This window comes from Capsella rubella, unplaced genomic scaffold (assembly GCF_000375325.1).
Source record: "Capsella rubella cultivar Monte Gargano unplaced genomic scaffold, Caprub1_0 scaffold_8, whole genome shotgun sequence".
Lineage (NCBI taxonomy): Eukaryota > Viridiplantae > Streptophyta > Magnoliopsida > Brassicales > Brassicaceae > Capsella > Capsella rubella.
Genome location: NW_006238916.1, coordinates 12,560,387 through 12,579,092, shown reverse-complemented (window position 1 = coordinate 12,579,092; position 18,706 = coordinate 12,560,387). Strand labels below are relative to the sequence as shown.

The following is an 18,706-nucleotide window of genomic DNA, read 5'->3' as shown; positions in this document are numbered from 1 at the left end:
TCTATCTCCTCTTGTTTCCCCGTCCCCTGTTCTCACCAAACTCTCAAAGCTCTTCTCTTCTCTTCTCTCTCTAACACATGAGAGAACAAAATCATCAGCTAACAATCTCAGCCGTTGATTATATAGCCGCCACCGTAGCAGAAGATGGAGAACACTCAAGATTTCTCGCCGCCGCACATGGATGCTTCTCGGCCGTCACTAGGATTCCCTCTAGGCACAGCTCTGCTTCTTATCATCATCTTCAGCCTCTCCGGAATATTCTCTTGCTGTTACCATTGGGACAAACATCGTTCTCTCCGCCGCTCTTTAGCCAATGCCTCCACCCGTCCCTCCGCCTCCGACATCGAGTCTAATCCTTACAAACCTAAACCCCCTTTTCCGGTAACTCTCCTCTCCCTGTATTTTCCCAAATTCTTGAAAAAAAAAACATACTATATTTCTCATATAAACCATAGTTTGAAACGTGTAAGCAAAAATAATTATTGTTTTTAGTAATATTAGTTTTTCCGTTTCAAGTATTTGAATTGCTAAATGTAAAGTAAAAACTAAATAAGGTAACTTTATTTTCGAAATTGTTGTGATTTTAATTTATAAACATGTTTAGGATGAACGATTGATAAAACATTTTTACTCCTAAATTAATTTGAATGGTTTAAACTAAATAAAGATGGTTTCTGTGAACAGGAAATGAAGAAGCCACAGAATCTGAGCGTACCGGTACTAATGCCTGGAGACAATACACCCAAATTCATAGCATTGCCTTGTCCTTGCGCACCGCCTCGTCCGGATAAAGTCACCGTCGATGTTCAGACTCCACCGCAATCACCGCCTGTCAAGCCGCCGCGCCTTCCTGTTCCTTTGTATTAGATTTAATTAGCTCTAAGAAATATCTCGTTTTGATGTACATATGGAATCATAAATTTTACATTTTCATTTTTTTTTATCACAGATTATTTATTTTTGTACTCAGTTGGTAACAAAATGGAGTGGTCTTATTGTGCAACAAAAAAAACAAAACACAGAATGACATGTTTATTAACTAAAACAACAGATCATGGAATTTAAATGATTTATATATATATTTTGTCATCGGATTTTTTACATTGATAATTTTTTTTTCTTTCACAAAACTGCATGTTTTAGTAAATTAAAAAAAAAAAGATAAAATGAACAGTTATTTTGGGGAAGCTACAGTAAGTTTGTTTTTACGTATAAAACATACAACACCTATATATGATAGGAGTATTACCTATGTAAGCACAAAACACATGGCACATTTCGTCAGACGATATTTTCGATGTCGATGTCCTGATTCAATTCTGTTTTCCCTTGGCTACTAATGAATTTCATAAACGAAATTTAATACTGCTATTTATATTTCGACCTATTTTTTCTTTTATTACCACAACAAAAGATTGCTAGCAATTTAGGACATCTCGAGATCTGTTTGAATATTACCAGAAATAGCCGATGAAGATTGCATGATTCTTCACATTTCCTTTTATATTAATAATCCAAATTTTGTAAAGGTGTTTTATGCAACCACGTTTGATGCTTTCTAATTAATTAGAAGAAGAAAAAAACTTGCAAAACCAAAGTTTCAGTCTTGTGCGTTACAACAAAGAAGTCTCCGTAAGTTAATCATTACAAAATACTTAAAACACACATTTTTCTCAAATATATTATGATATCAAATTATTACTGATTTTCACGGACAAGAAACGTAATACTAATTGTTTCTTCTCCACCAATAGATATATTAAACTCTTCCATGGGTTAAAATCTATTTTATATGGAAACTTTTTTCGAAGTTCGTTTCCCGTTTCTGAAACGTTTTAGAAATAGAAACTCTCGAAAACTCGGAAACTACCTATGGAAACACGATTCCTAAAAATTTCCATTTGGAAACTTGATGGAAACTCTCGTTTCCGTTTTGGAAACTTTCGTTTCCGTTTTTAGATTAAAAAAAATATAAAATATATGATATATATTGTGATTAAAAAAAATGTATCTATCTCTATTCTCTAATAAAAAAAAGATGTATAATTTCTATAAATATAAATTATGGTCCTAATCATATGTGGAATGTTAGAGGTGATCAACTTGATTCACTAAATGAGTTTAATGTTGGGAGACTTGAGTCTGAAAATCTTCCTCTAGACGAACCTGATTTAGAGGCTGTTTTATTTGATAAAAATGATAACGGCGATGCTGGTCCAATCATTTGAATTTGAGCGTTTTAGTATTATATTTTAGAGTTTTGTTTAACTATTTAGTATTTATGTTTTCAAAAATTCTTTTTTTTTTTAATATGGATTTTATATTTAGAATTTTAGTATATATATATATATAATTATATATATATATATAATTATATATACATACGTTTCCAAAACGTTTCCATTCCTTAATTTTCAAAAATTGTCGTTTCCCGTTTCCGAAACGTTTCGTTTCCGCGTATGCGTTTTCGTTTCCATGCAACCTAGGTTAAAATTAAACTACCTCAAACATATATCTTACAATTCTTACAAAACGAGACATGTTTTTTTTGTTTGTGTTAAACATGGAATTACTGAAATTGACGTCTAACCCCCAAAAGTTAATTTGATTATTATTATTATTAGGATGATATAGAATACGAATTAGCCGTATAATAGCACTCCGTTAATTACGATGCCGATTCCCGTTAATTGCCAAATAAAAATCCGACACTGTTTTGATAAAGTTAGGGACCCTCGAAATATATAAAAAAATTAGAAAACTTTATATTTTATATTTTAGTATAAAGTTTATTTACAAATAAGAAAAAATTGACGTCAGTGACAAGTTTCTTCTCATAACCAAAGTGCTCTCGAAAACACATCCCATCCCCACCACCACTTGGACCCCTCCAACATTAACAATCAACTTCATGACCTAATTTCACTGTTTTTTCTTATTTTATTCTTATGTTTTTCGTGATTTGATGATTTTTATTTCAGTCCCGTTAAATCCATTGGTTGATCCTAATATTCTAATCCAAAAATTATCCCACGAATCTGATCGATTGAGATTTATCTTTTGCTCAAGTCCACTAATTATCAATTATGCAACCAAATAGGAAAATATTATAGCAAATAGGTTTAATAAACTAAGTAGAATTTTCGAATCCAAATCTCTTTCTGTAAGCATATCGTATTTCGAATTTCAAAACGCGTCTGAACAGTGTCAAAACAATGTCAGAAGATAAATGAACTATTTTTATATTCAATCCAAGAAGTAATTAGTTAAGAGTTTTTTTTCTAAAAACAAAAAGAATACTTTGTCATTAAGGAAAAAAAATGCAAAAATATATATAAAGATCAGTGGTTGTTTCAAAGTGCGTCCTACACTGCAAAGTACAAATTGACTGTACTGATTCCTTTGATGACGTTATCTGATATATCTATGCTTCGTGTTTCTTCTACGACCATATTTTGTGGGTATTATTATTTTGCTGCATGTTTTATAACTAAAGTAGCTCAGACTAGTTTTACTTACGTTTGTGACGCTACAAGAAATTTAAGTAGTAGTAGGAACTGAACAGTTAAACACACAACAACAGTAACATGTAGGAAGCTGAGCACAAAAAATTCAGTCTACACAAAAATGCATGTGTGATGATTTTTTAACGTTCCGGAAACTTCAACGCGAAGAACTTTATAAAAATAAAATATATACACAATATTATATTCCCATTAAATATTGTCATATTAATATTATTTGTGAAAATTTATTATTTGAAAAAACATTTTTAAAATACTGTAGTCATATGAAAGCATGTGAGGGCACCGCAATCACCGCTGAAACCTAGGGATCATGCCATTTTATCTTTTTATTTGTTTTTTGTATTTTAGCTGAGAAATTATATAAATATGCGAATACCGACTTGATATTATAAAAAACGAATCATGAGATAACATAAAGAAAATATATAACCAGATTATAAATTGTTAGATATGAGCTTTCTTGTATAACCACTTTATAATTTCAGAAGTTATTTTGTCTGCATAATGCGAATATCGTTTCTAAGACACTGTGGAAATAAGAACATTTCCAAAAATAAGCTGAATTTGTTTCTTGTCATTTTACAAAAAAAAAATATATATATATCTTAAAACACATTCATTTTTATATTAAAATGGTTTTAAATTGGTTTTATATAGTAATTAACTGTTAATAAATTTCCGTCAAAGTTGGTACGCAATACGTGGTACATTCCTCGAAAGAACTCAACACAAAGTATATATGAATAGTCAACTAAAAATCTAAGAAATGTATAATAAGGAAGAAAGAAAAAAAGAACTTGGAAAGAAAAAATGATGAAAAGTAGAGTATAATGTAAAACGTACGGATGATAAGCAAGACAAGAGCGGGCCTGAGATTGAAGAAGGTCACATGGGGGAACATCTCGTAGTGCCCTTCTCTTATCCTGACGTCACCTTTTCTTATTTTATTTATTTTTCCTTCTAATCATTAATTCTTTTCTTTTTTATGCATTTATATATTTGTTTATATTCTCTTCCAATCAATAATAATACTATTATAGCTACGATGAAAATAAAAGATATCGAATACACAAAACAAAAATAATTAGTTTATTTCATAAAACGGTTGTAGTGGAAGTCCATATAGAATGTTAGGTATATGTAGAAGAAAAAAAAAACTATGGATTAATACCAAATCATGCTTTTTGCTTTGCGGTTAAAACCACAAATTTGCTTGTTAGAATCATTTGGGATTGGCCACATAATTCAAAAGCATTTTTAAATCTTAAATAATTCAAGGTAATCTAGTTTGTGGACAGTAATCTCTTGGTGGTTATTATAATCCATCATAAGTAGGCGTGAAGTGACACTAATTGGATCCTGATCCATGTGTTATTATTGATAGATTCATCCCTCTTGATGAAATGCTTTGCAAAACAATTTATAAGAAAACAAAACCATATAGTTAAGAAAACTAAACTTGACCATCATCCATCAACCATCATCTATCAACCATCCATACCTGTCCCATAATATTCTCCTTTTTCGGACCTTTTGTTCTGTAATATCTGTCAGGTATGATTAAGAAAGGGCTGCTACACAACTTGTGTGTGTGTGTGTGTTTGGGGCTAGATCAGAATTCGAAAAGGATTCATCATTATTAGTATCCAAAATGTAGATAATGCTAAAACTTGGATATGGACAATTGTTAGGTCATACACACGTGTATATCTCTATACATGTAATGCTTTTGCAACTTGCATACTGAGATTCCAGGTTATGATAATTGCTTTTTTTTTAAGCTAGTTATTTTGTTTAATCCGTTCTTGATATTGTTTAACCATTTATAGAAAAGTTTGATTTATGTTTCTTTGCTCAATGTTTGCCAATCATTGTGATTATTAATAATAATAATGTGTCTATAGCTATCTAAACTTAAGTGAGAAACCTGACGTTTCATCAAACTTGAGTGAAATGAATCTTCGGGCATTTTGTTTGTTGTCTACGGACTATAGTATAAGTCTCGTTTTCTTCATGATATTTTTATTTTTTTTTTGCTGTGGCAAGTTGTTTCATAGTGCGCAAGTGGAGTTGTTTCTTTCTAATTATATAATTAATATATTTTGTTTCATACTTTCCTCTATTAGAAATTTGGAAGTCTTGCTTCATTCTTTATGTGATGATGGTTCCTTAGTCCAGTAATTATATTTTCCATTTGTATAAATGAAACAATTCAATGAAATGTTCTATTCTTTTAGACACAATGAGTTTTTTGATATATTTTTTTCTTCGATTAAGCTCTTATCCCATCAAGTAATTTTGCACAAAAATTTAAAAACTTACTTCAGTGTTCTGTTCTTTTTATTTAATATGATAATTATTTTAATTATTTGATATACCAAGTTATTTAACCATTTCTCTATCAATCGTAGACGGCCTACTAAATAAAGCCCATTTGAGCTAAATACTTCAGTTTCGGTTCTTTAACAGCCCAATTATCCGTAGTCCGGTGGATCAAGCCTAACGACATTAAATCTGCGTTGACTATTATTCTGAATTGGTTGTTTTGTAAAAATATATAATGGGCCTGAACAATGTATATTGCTTAAGCCTATGTCAGGCCTCTCCGTATAATAAGTTCTTACCAATTAATGCGTTTTATTATCGCTAAGATTAATTTGTTGACGTACTAGTGTACTACTGACACTGTGACACAGTGTCATGTAATGATGAATGCGTTGATTGGTGGAGGCACAGTCATTAGCATTATAATTACTCTTATGATTAGCCTTTAAAACTTTATATGACGATTTAAATACGCTTTTACTGGATGCATCTTTCGAACTAAGATACATCGGTCACTGTCAGCTACAAACCCTAATCTTCTGTTATCAATCGAGTGTCCTTAATTTTTAGTTAGATACATCAGACCCTCCAATAATAATTCTCCATGAAAAAAAAAAACATCTCTTTTTAATTTCCTTTTTTTTTTCTTTATACAAACTCATAATGTTTTCCCCTAGAAGAAAAAAAAAAATCAAACTGAAGTACAAGGGAATTTAAACACAACATCGTCTAAAGTTTAAAACCACTATTATTATTAAAAATAAACAATCATATTGGTTTATTAATTTCTCAATCATGACAACTCCTTACAAGCAACTTCCTCCGTAACCTGCGTTTCTGAATAATGCTTGCTTTATATCTTCCGAGGTTATGAAATCTCTCTGCTCAGCTCCCTACATATATAGCACATACACAACCGAACTCATCAATCTAAGTATCTTACCATTACAAAATATATACTTTAAAGATACCATATTATATTTTATATATGATTAAGTACCTCAGAACAAGAAGCCTGCAAAGAGAAATCACTGAAGCAACTTATAACACATTGTTCGATCTCCAAGCCTAGAGTCTCTAATGTATTAACAGTTGATAGAAGCAATCCCGGTTTGGGCGAGCAACATATATCAACTCGAGTATCATCATCTCTCCTATCTATTTCAAACTACAATCCACAAACATAAAGAAAATCAGCACCAACATATATTAGTGATTTTAACCCCCAAAAAAAAAAACAATTTTGCAACAATTCATGAATAAAGGGGCTTATATGTAAAACATACCAAAAAAAACAAGAGCGGTATAGTATCAATATGAAAAATATATATATGTACCTTTGGTGAGTTTCTGACCATAGGTTCGTTTGTATTAAGATCCTTGAGATCGCCGAAGAGCTTAGAGTGGTGTGAGTTGTTGCTATTACCAAGTTCTTGTTCCTCATCTTGTAGTTTGTTGATTTTGTCTAAAAGCTCCTTCATGTAATCTATGGCATCTCCTAATATCGATGTCCTGTCCATCTGATTTTTTGAACATATTAAATATTCATTATTTTAGAAACTTTTTAAAATTATTTATTCACTTTTCAACCGGTTCTGTAGATTCCCTTAAAAGTAAGAACACAATAATTAAACAATCTTGAGAAAAAAAAAAGAAAAAAAAAAAAGAGTTCAAACAAGAAGAAACAAACACATAATGTTAAAAAGATTAAAATACAAAAGGCTGATTTTGAAACCAATTTATAATTAATTCATTCTTCAGAAAAGGACGAATCATTGTTGATTTTTTCGAATCAAAGGTTTAATAAATCTTTCACAGAACACAAAAAAATCGTAGCTAGGTTTAATTAAGAAGAAGATTTAGAAAAGGTTATTATCTTTATGAACCCATGTAATAATATATATATATAATACATTAAAAAAGGATCAATGCTTCGTTGATATTGACCATTCTGATTATTTTAAAAAGATTTAAGGGTAATTAATAATATATTTACCTTACTGATTTTAGGGACGATGGATCGGAGCATAGAAAGACGATCGTTAAGTCGTTTTCTCCGCCGTCTCTCGGCCATGAGATTCTTAGAAGGTTGGCCTTCGAGCTTCTTACTCTTCTTCTTGTTCGTCTCTCCTCCACAGTAACCAACACTGAAGCTCTTGCTCTGATCAGACTCCATCAATGGCGACGGATACGACGTGGGATTGTTAAAGTTCTCTTCTTGACCATTCTGAAGGATCAATGGAGGGGAAGAGGAGGAGGAGTCAATTATCTCTTGCAACGCCTCAAGAAAAGGGTAGTCGAATGTTGCTGCTGCGGTGGCCGCAGAGGATGATAGCGGCGGCGACGGTGGTTGTAACAGCGGTGGTTGGTGGAGAAGCAATGGAGGGGGCTGAGAGATTAGATCCATGAAAGAAGAAGGGTAGAGAAGGGTATTTTCGTCTTCTTCTTCGTTGTTGAAACAGAGGTAATCAATACTATATCCGTTTGGGAAGAACTGATGATGATGATCAAATCCGCCATTAAAGCTCAGATTGTTCATGTTGTTGTCGGTGGTTTCTTGCTTTGTCGGAACAAGAAGCTCTTCAAACACATTCATCTGTCTCGACAGTTCCATATTATTTTTTGCTCTCTTGTCTGAAACTCTGGTTTCTGGTAATAATAATAATAAAAAGGAAGAGAAAACAGAGTGTATGAGTTTTGTGGATTAAAGAAGATGAAGTGTAAGTGTATTTATATATAAATCTAGAGATGTGTTTGTGTGTGTGTGTGAGAGAGAAAGTGTATACGGAGTATTAATTAAAACAACGATTCCCATTTTAGTTTGTGACTAATTGTTTGTTTATTAACTCAATGTACGTAATTATTATTTTGATAAAACTTAAATAAATATTTATGGAGATGTATGGTTTTTATTTAAGTTCCCTTTGTTTTGTTAAACACATATTATTGTTTTTCTCGTGACAAACAATAAAAACATTTTTGTTTGCACTAGCACTCTAGCTAGGAATAGATGAGCTATATATTACAAGACTTGACATGGATCGATGTAGTTTTTATTTTGGTAAGTTTAGCTTATGAAAAAGAAAAGGTACTGCTAATCGAGTTTCACTCAAAATCATAGTATAAGACACAAAAGTTTTATTCTTTTTTGTTCTTTATTGAATTGCGAAAACCATAATTGAATTATTTTTATGGGAAAACTTTATGGTTGATTGGGTATTACTGCAGTAAAACTTTTAGAAATTTCTGCAATTCGTGTGTCATAATAGTTTTAGGTGTTGCGGATTCTAATATACTTATCAATCTATATGTGTGCATTGTATGTAGACAGATTCGTCTACTGAAATAAATATTTAGATATTAGTCTAAATGACGATCTATGTGTTTACTCTACTAATTTTAAACCAATAAGTTGAAATTCCTGGCTGCTATATATAAAACAGATTTCCATTTATTATATAGAAATCATGGTTTAAACCGTGAGTTACTGCTTTTGAATTTTTAATAAATGTATGTGTTATGTATAAAAAATGGTTTAAATTGTGGTGATTACACTCCAAAGTCCAAACCATTACACAGGCATATTTATAAACTTAAATCTTAACTATGATATGGTGGCGACAGTAACTCACATCACTAAACTACGAACCGCAATTATCTTTGCTACGATAAAATGGTAGCATGCTTTTATGTAGGTTTTAAAATGCTCCCAATTTTTTTTTTTTAATCAATGTTTTTGAATATATTTATGATTGATTAGGGTGATGTAAATGAACTGTTTTCAATATAAAGGCCGACTCGAATTGTTGGAAAAAATGGGAAACTGAACCCAAAATTTCAGGTCTTTATTATATCAATGAAAGAAAATGTAATTTTATCAAATTGTTTTGAGTTATCTGATTGACAAACAAACAAAAAGAGAGTAATATAATACATTGATTAATTCCTTTTCCTTAGAGGAAAGCTTTGATCCCACAACTTTCATGTCTCGACGAAAATGGATGAACATTTGTCTACCCCTCTTTTTTTTTCTTTTTTTTTTTGTCTGCCATATTTTTTTTATTATAATATGTATTTTGAAATATTATTACTATTGTTGATAGAGGGAATTACTCGTATCCGGCCACACAAACGTACGTTGTGTATACGCATATACTAAATTGCGTATAGATCTTGCCTTAATATTGTTAATAACCAGCAATTCAGCATCAATTATTTTTATTTAATTGCAATTTGACCCTTAAATCAAGGTAATGTTTGTGAATAGTAGTATAGTTAGTAATCTCAAATTTTCCAAAGCGTAGGCCTAAGAAATAATTGCCCCTTTGTGTTCACATTTTGTCTTGCGTATGATATGACGTTTATTCTTTTGATTAACGCCTTTAGCATAGTCAGATTTTAATAATTGAATGAGCTACTCGCGGTAATTATGTTATGAAATATTGATGAACTAATGACCGAAAAAATGGGAGCTTTTAGAAATTCTAAAGATATATGTTCTCATCGTACGTACTGTATAATTTGTTTGCCACCAAGAGAGACCATTAAGGGGTGTAAATTAATAAATCCGAAAGTAAAGAGGTGATATTTGATACTACATTTACATAAGCAAATCTAGCTTATGTGAATATATATTTATATACGAAATAAATCTGTGGAGAAAATCATGCATATGCCTAGAATGTAGCTTTTTCATTTTTTTATGAAAAATATTTTGTGTTTGCATGTGAACTTCTTGCTCTATCTTCAGTGCCATTCTTCATATATAAAAACCGTAAAAAAACAAAAACGTAAAGAAAGTAAATAACAAATACGAATTATAAAAAGAAAGGGAGCACATGGTAAAGAGAAGCTCCATGTTCACGAAAACAAACAAACTGTCTTAGGTCTCTCTCTCGTCCTTTCAGTTCACTCACTTTCAATCTATATAATACATTCACATTTCATATATATATATGAACATGTGTGTGAGCTAGTGTATAAAATACATATATGGATTGTATATGGTTTTGAAAATAAGAAAAAAAACAATATATAAGTTCTTTAATTTAATGATGAACAAAAAACAAAAGCAGAAATAACAATGAATATGAATCTTTATTACAAATATGTAATTTTAATATATGCATTATTGAGATATCGTATACTTAATTAGCTTATCCACGTACAAATTACTATATCTGTATATCAAAATAGTAAAAGACACAATATAAAGGTCCTACAATGTGTGGCATGGATAACATAAAACACTATTAAACCAAGTTATGGTGGACTCATGAGGGAGAGATTATGTTATCCAAATTCTTGAACCACAAATTTTTGATCAAGTTATTCTAATGTTATCCAAATATTGCGTCACACATATATGTGGGAGATTACTTATATTTATAGAATTTCTTTAAAATTTAATTAAAATTAAAGAGTCAAATTCACTAAAGAATCATATATGGATGGATTTTGCGGCAAGAGATTTATAAAACACATCTTATACTAAAGTAACTAAAAGCAATTGTGCTGCATACATGTAACGTTTACAATTTACAAATAAATGTTTATTTGGTAGGCAAACAACTAGCAAGATTTTTTTTTATATAAACTAAATTTAACAGTAAAAACAATAAATCCATCGTAAGAAATACATATATATCGTACCCAAAAACGTAGATAAAACCCACCACGAGTCTCTATAGGCATGCATCCACAAATATGTGTGTGTATGAGAAAAAAGAAGAAGAAGGAGGAGGAGGAGGAGGAGACGGACAAGTCTGTGGTTAATGGATCGAGGCTTGTTTGCATGCAGAAGCTATGATATGCGTGAGGGTTTGTGGGGTTACATAGAGAGATTCAGTGAACTGTATCGTGTGACCCTCTCCTCATTAATGATCTCTCCATTACCTCTTCCTCTTCTTCTTCTTCATCATCTCGCCTTCGTCTTCACATGACGTGACTAACCAAAAAAGCTGCTCGTCAATTTTAATTATGACTTCGTCTTCTTCTGTATTAACTTCTCTTTGGATTCTAATCATAAGTCAAACCCCTCACTAGTCTGTAAGAAATTTCGATACACGATTTTTTTTTTTTTTTTTAATTTTATTAAATTGATATCTAATACTATATATAAAAACGAAAATATATTCTAACTTTTTATCTGTTTCAAAGTTCAAACTAATAACTAAAAAGGATAAAGTAAATGGTGTTGTGCCAGCTAATAACACAAGTGCTGGTGATCTGTTTAAACTTTTATACAGCTAAAATTCTAAAATATGGATTTCAGTTTTTTTTTAATTAAATTTCTTAATGTCATCTAAGTACGTATAGAGTTGGTTTAGTAGTTAAGTAATTGAAAATTTTACCACTAAACTTAAGATGGTAAAATATTTTTCTTACCGCGCTGCATGAGATTTTACATTATACCCCATATATATATTACCTATATGATTAAAAAATACTAAACATTTTATCCAAAATAAAATTTAAATAAGAATAACCTAAGCCCAACAAGAAAAAAGGATTTAATAAATACATAAGTTACGCAAATTTGGAGAAGAGAATTAAAAAAGAATGTTAGTATTAAAAAAAAAATAAGGCATCAAGATTGACCTGATTCGGTTCTCAAGGTGGAGTATGTATGACAAAGAGAAGGGGCCAAGACCACGTGAATTTTTAATAATTTTATTTTTCTCCCAAATACACAAACTTACGTGTCCTTTCTACAAACGTCCACGTGTCCATGTTACCAATGCCAGGCGACCACGCATCTTTTCCGTATGCGCCAAAACTTCAAAATATATCCTATTTTATTATAATTAGATTTTGCAACGAACCACCCTAAAGCTTGATGGGGATTATATAAAATTTTAAAACTTGGTTACTGACATATTTTTATGAACTACAGTTCTATTTTATTGCATATATATGGTGTGTCATTTAGGGAATGCATGAGAGAATAAGCTTAAATCGGGGGATGCGATGTAGATTCAGAAAATTATGCAAAGATGCAGAATATGTTTTTCTTTTCTTTGGTTCTTGAACAAAAAATAGTGTATTTTAATCTATAGGGAACAGTTCTTTTGACTTCCACAAGAAAAAAGCATATTAGTATTATTTTCTGATTAAAGACAATTCCTCGTAATCATTTTTCTAAAAACCCTACTAGGTCTATTTAATAGTGTACCATCTACTTTAGGTTTGACGAACTATTATTATCGTATTTCTTTTTTTCATGAAATTTTTTTAATATTTTTAAATGCACCCGAAAGGACGACAAAAAAAAAAAAATGCACCCGAAAGAATTTCGAGACGATTTTAGGTATTTTCCTTGATTATATTCTAAAATAAATTGTTTAGTTAAGAGGAGGAAAAAGAAAGACAACGAGCACTTTACTTAGCAGCTATTTTACGTATTGTTTAGCTACGCAAAATGTCTAATTATCTGTCCTAATTGGGAATCTGTAGCTATATTATATATATAGTTTGATTGAGTTGAGTCTCCAATTTATTCGTTCAAAACTAAATAAAAATATTTTAGTTTTTTTCGTACGTAACGAGATTTTGTTTGCATTGCATGAAATCGGTGGACAGCCCATAGTTTATACATATTCCTCTCATCGAAACCGCTTTTCACTTTTCTTCTGTCCACTCTTTAGAAAAAAATATATGATAATTTGCCTATTATTATTATAACATATGATTGACACATATTTCTTCGTTTTGGGGACCGTTTGTGGACGCCTAAGTTAATTTTTATGTTTTTAAAAATCATACAATGGAACTACTTGTTGAGATTTAGCCGTTTAGGTTAAAACGCTTACAAAATTAATAAGATTCAGGTTAATCGGAACGACTAAATACTATACGATCGGTCGAGGGAAATACAAAATGAAGAAATGTTTTAATTTAAGTGAAGGATGTTAATATATATATAGAGTCATTCTTAAATTTTATATATTGAGATTGTGTACAAATTTTTGATATGAATCATACTACATATATGTTTATAGAAAAATGTTTAGGATAAGTTGAAGACCTTGCTTTGTTTTTATTATTATACTTGTATATATTTTTGTAGTTAATTAAGTCATATACTTTCTAGCTAGTGTTATTGAGTTAGTTCATGCATGCACCTCTAACTTACAGATCAAAGAAAAAGTGCCATAACCAAAATCTTACCTATATAGGGATAGGATATTACATTGTATATAAGAAATGCTTGTGCTAAAAGATAACTCTTAACGATTGAAAAATAACATCATATTCACCATTTTTGCATCTACGTGTAAATGAGCTGGGATTATTTTTTAACTTACTTCCGTAGAGATTAAGAGCACATTTAAAAACAATCAAATTTAGGTCTATATGCTAATAAAATTACTAGTTTACATTGACTATCTAGTTTATATTATTGTTACTACTATTGTACGTCAAAAGATTATACTAAAAAATAATATGTTTACTAGTATTGTGAGCTACGGCCTGGATACAATATTAAATCATGGTGATACAAACTGATGAAGACTTATCATGTCAAAAAAAAAAAATCAAAAAATCAAGTATCATCCATACCATATATCGTGTCGGGTTTCCATGTTACGTTGTCTTATATCAAATGGTATATATTAAAGGTATATAAAACCGGGTTTCTATAGAATTCAAGATTAATAGTTTGGTATTATACCAAGATTATTCTGTTATCGTAAACTATGGCCATAATTAAAACCGGTAATACATTTTAGAAAACAGTGCGAAAGAAAGGATTCGGAGAAAGAAAGACATGTTGTCATGTTATAATGTCATGTAGATTGTTTTCACTTTTCTTGTAAATTCTGATGTGTGAAGCTAGGATTTATAAACAGGGCATGATCTCAAAAAGGGAGAGATCGCATTGTCGTATAGGATAGGTTTCAAGAAACATGATTGAGAGGAGATGGAACGGGAGTGTATAGGAGCATCGTTGGAATTTTGTCCACCCAGCTGCTTACCAGAACCTGGAGTTTAATATACAATCACTAATATTATAACCGTTCATACAAAAACAAAAAACTAAAACCAATAATGTTGAGTATGAGTTATATGGTAACGAGAATGCGTAGTATGAGTAAGAAGTTTAAATGGCAACGTCATATTCTCCCTTCCATATATAAGTAAGTGTACGTTAAAGTAAGAGCTCACGCATAGTCGGCATGTCACACTCATAACATTTTATATTCATCCAACATAACTTTTCCAATCATGCTAATAGGTGTTATGGCCTTTTATCCACGACTTTTGATTGGTCCATCCATACATAACAAATTGAATATTATTTATATAAAAACATCATATCTTGTCCAAAACAAAAACATAGTGTTGCATCATAACTTTAGATTTTAGCATAGACTCTCTCTCTCTCTCTCTCTCTCTCTCTCTCTCACACACACACACATACAACACGATCTCGGGTCCCCCGGTTATCTCGTGTCGTCTCGTCTCTACTGATGTCATGATATTATTTGTGCGAACTGAATTATATTTCGGGAGTTTTATATAGTTATACATTTTGCACTTTGCGTGAAACGAAGGGCAAAAGATCATTCCCGTATATTCTGAATTTAGGAGGCATAATATCAAACTTTATTATTTGGAAAACAATACGTCACATATATGGTGATTTAATCAAATTAGAAATAATGTTTGGATGACTTAGATGCATGCGGGATCAAACTCCAAATTATAATGTACTATAATTTAAGTAAGGTATAATGTCTAGTAAGCGGGTTTTTGGATTTCGATCAAGTGACACAATTGTTTATTTTTAATGTATCAACCAAAATTGTTACTTGTAGTTGCAGAAAAAAATGCGTTATGACCGTACATATATAGACCACCAAGATCACTTGCACACCGCGCGTCTAGACCATCTAGAACACTAGCTTGAATGTTGTTCGGACTGCCAAATCTTTATCTAAACTAGTAAACTATACGCTACGTTACCTAAAGTATATAATACACAACGGTGTTATTTTGTTTAGTGTCTAAGTATCTCCTTGATGGTTGTTTATCTTGCTATATATGTTGAGCGTTATTTGAGATCCAACGTGGTTAGCTTAACCAACAAAGATTTAACTTGGGAGGGACACTCAAGTTTGTTAAAATATGTTATGAGTTATATACACGTAAAGCAAAAACTGTTGTAATCCGTGGTTACAACAAAAACAAAGCTATCTTACGTACTGCTTATATACACAGTTCATGTTAGTCTAATAAATCTAGTCCCTATAAATTGCTTTTTCAGAGAGTATGATACTATGATAGCATCCAAGACAAATCAAATTACATTTGTTACGACTCGAATTTAACTTTCATTAATCGAAACCTTCTTCTTTACCAGCCTTTAAACAAACAATTGTAACCAGTTTTAATTGCATTAGATAAAAGTATAGGTTTGGGTAAAAAAAAAAAAAACAATAAAATAAACAGATATTTTAACTATTCAAGAGCCACTAGATAACAATCTCGCTTGGATAATTGGGATAGAAACATCATTTGAAACTTTTCAAAATGATCGAAGAACGCCTTGATATATCGGGAGGTGGAGCACAGGGCCATCGAATCCACTAATACACTATTGGAAATATCAAATTAGTCAAAAGTTGCGAATTCTTTTCTGTTATTTTATGAGACATATCAAAAAATATCAAATTGGACACGATTTTATATTATACATTTCCTTGGAAACAAATTGAACGACTTTTGAAATAAAAACAAACGAAACGAATAGAAACGAAAAAAAAGAAAAGAAAAGTAGGACCATTCAATAATTACAACATAAGAAGAGAGCTTTATGAGAACACGAGCCAGATTCAGTTAATTATGTCTACTTCTGGGTTATTTTTAATCTTTGTTTCTGTTTTTTTTACACCACAGATTTGTACGAATCAATAATCAAAGTCACATCTCATCTCATATATGTTCACATGTTCAAAACTATTCATTTTACCCAGGAAAAATCAAAGTTTAATATTTAATATTCGTGTCTTCCAATTTGTTCACATCTCCTCTAATGCCAGCTTGCAAATCTTTTTTCTGAAAAATCTTACTATTGCCTAAGTCAAATTTTGTTAGATAGCATCCTATATAATGATTAGTGTTATCATTTTGCTCGTGTAGGTTAATTATTATCATAAAAAAAAAAGTCACACTTGAGCCTAGAGAGATAGAGTCTCGAGAGAACTAATCTGTTTCCCTACTCTCGAGGGGGCCTGTGAGAGCCTCAAAGAAACCTATTGGGCTAGAATAAAGCCCATTGTGTGGTCAGACTCAGCCGTTTATAAATTGAGAAGTCCAGTCCAGCTATCATGTAATGGTAAGGTGACAAGACCAGCAGACCAAGCGGTCCATGATTCAAGAAAAGTGATCATCCAATATTGGCTTGAATTTCGAACTCTGATGCTATAATTCTTGACAAATTTCCATGAAAAACTCAGGGAAGTTTTCAAGAAGAGACTGTCTATGCTTTCTAAAAGTTACACAACTTACAAGAGATAACCAAGAAGAAAACTAGAAATTTACAGAGTAGAGTTTGTTGTCTTGCAAGGAAAAATCGTTGAAACGAGTGAAAGTTGTATGGATTTGCTACGAATATTTTGTTTGGTAACGTTTAAAGTGTTGTAGCTCTTACTATATGATAAGGTGCATAGTGGTTGGTGTGGTTTGGAAAAAAATATCGCATAAAGTGGGTTTGCTTAGCCTTACCATAGCTGTCTGGTCCCTACTTTGGTTGTTGCGCTTAGACGCTACCCTTCAAAACTATTCGGAGCTTCCATTTCTTTATTACGAACGGATGGATGGATGGATATATGCTTTTATATTTCAATCAATTACACTGATACGTTTGGTTATAATCATTTTGGCCCACGAGTTATATAATCGTATGGGCTTCTTTTTTGTTTTAAATCCAACGGTCCAGATCTGACCGGATTTGGGTTTTGAAGATAATATATATATTGCAAACTGCAGGACAATTACACTCATTGAGAGAGATTGAATAATTGTGTTTTACTCTTTTGCCTTGAGTTGTCGTCTCTCTCCCTCTCCTCTCATCATCTTCTCTTTTGTGTGTTCTGAGAAAACAAACATGGCTTACATTTGTTAGGGGAAAAATTTAGTCTCTGCGCGTCGTGTGTGGTGGGATTGATTGTGATGACGTCAACAAAGGTATAAAATGTTGTGATGAGGTCATGAAAAGTCAATATATTCATTCTCTGGGTAAGTTAGTAGTTGTAGTTTTGCTCCACACACCTTTCTTTTTCTGGTAATATCATCCATTTCCTTTCTTTTTTTTATGAAAAAATATACTGTGAGAAAAGCAGTAAATTGTTTAGGAGTTCTCTAACCCAGAGAGAGAGAGAGATCTGAAAAGAAAAAAAAGCCCATAAACAACAAACAAAGAGATGGTACTTTGGTCATTTTGACAAAAGTGTTGGTTGCCCTAAGTTCCCTTCGCCGTCTTTGGTCGGTGAACCGATTAAAAAGTTTCCACAAGCTCGAGAATTTTTTTAACTGTCTTCAAATTATTTCATATTTGGAATTTTGTATTTGTAAAAAAGTCAGTGAATTTTGACATTCCTTTCATCATCAGTCAGTAATTAATTATGTTAATCTTTCACTCCCTAATCAGCTTGAAATATAATCCACTTTTAAAGGGTAATTATAGTAACTAATCCGAAAGGAAAAGAAAGGCCGCAAAAGTTACAAAGCATTCATTCACATAAAAACGGGATCCTAGTTGTCTCCACGTGGCAACCGCTGACCTGGCAAACGAAAAAGCGACCAATCACAGAGAGAGAGAGCCTTCTAAGTTTTTTAAAAAAATCATA

The 18,706-nt window shown here is 31.5% G+C and overlaps 2 protein-coding genes across 2 annotated transcripts; one reads left to right on the top strand and one right to left on the bottom strand.

Moving 5' to 3' along the window:
- LOC17876094 (uncharacterized protein At5g65660) lies at window positions 1-1,050 on the top strand. Its single transcript, XM_006281229.2, has 2 exons — window positions 1-381; window positions 685-1,050. The coding sequence occupies exons 1-2, from the start codon at window positions 145-147 to the stop codon at window positions 865-867; spliced, it is 420 nt and encodes a 139-aa protein (XP_006281291.1). The 5' UTR covers window positions 1-144; the 3' UTR covers window positions 868-1,050.
- A 5,412-nt stretch (window positions 1,051-6,462) lies between these two features.
- Window positions 6,463-8,645, bottom strand: LOC17876392 (transcription factor bHLH93). Its single transcript, XM_006280583.2, has 4 exons — window positions 7,849-8,645; window positions 7,190-7,372; window positions 6,853-7,020; window positions 6,463-6,745 (listed from the first exon to the last, which is right to left on the bottom strand). Exons 1-4 carry the CDS (start codon window positions 8,464-8,466, stop codon window positions 6,659-6,661), a joined length of 1,056 nt encoding a protein of 351 aa, XP_006280645.2. The 5' UTR covers window positions 8,467-8,645; the 3' UTR covers window positions 6,463-6,658.
- Window positions 8,646-18,706: the final 10,061 nt, after the last annotated feature.

Coding starts and splice junctions, on each gene's coding strand:
- LOC17876392 (XM_006280583.2), bottom strand. CDS start 8,466: ATGGAACTGTCGAGACAGATGAATGTGTTTGAAGAGCTTCTTGTTCCG. Junction 7,021..7,189: donor TGGTCAGAAACTCACCAAAG/GTACATATATAT, acceptor TGTGGATTGTAG/TTTGAAATAGATAGGAGAGA. Junction 6,746..6,852: donor TGCAGGCTTCTTGTTCTGAG/GTACTTAATCAT, acceptor CTATATATGTAG/GGAGCTGAGCAGAGAGATTT.
- LOC17876094 (XM_006281229.2), top strand. CDS start 145: ATGGAGAACACTCAAGATTTCTCGCCGCCGCACATGGATGCTTCTCGG. Junction 382..684: donor AACCTAAACCCCCTTTTCCG/GTAACTCTCCTC, acceptor TTCTGTGAACAG/GAAATGAAGAAGCCACAGAA.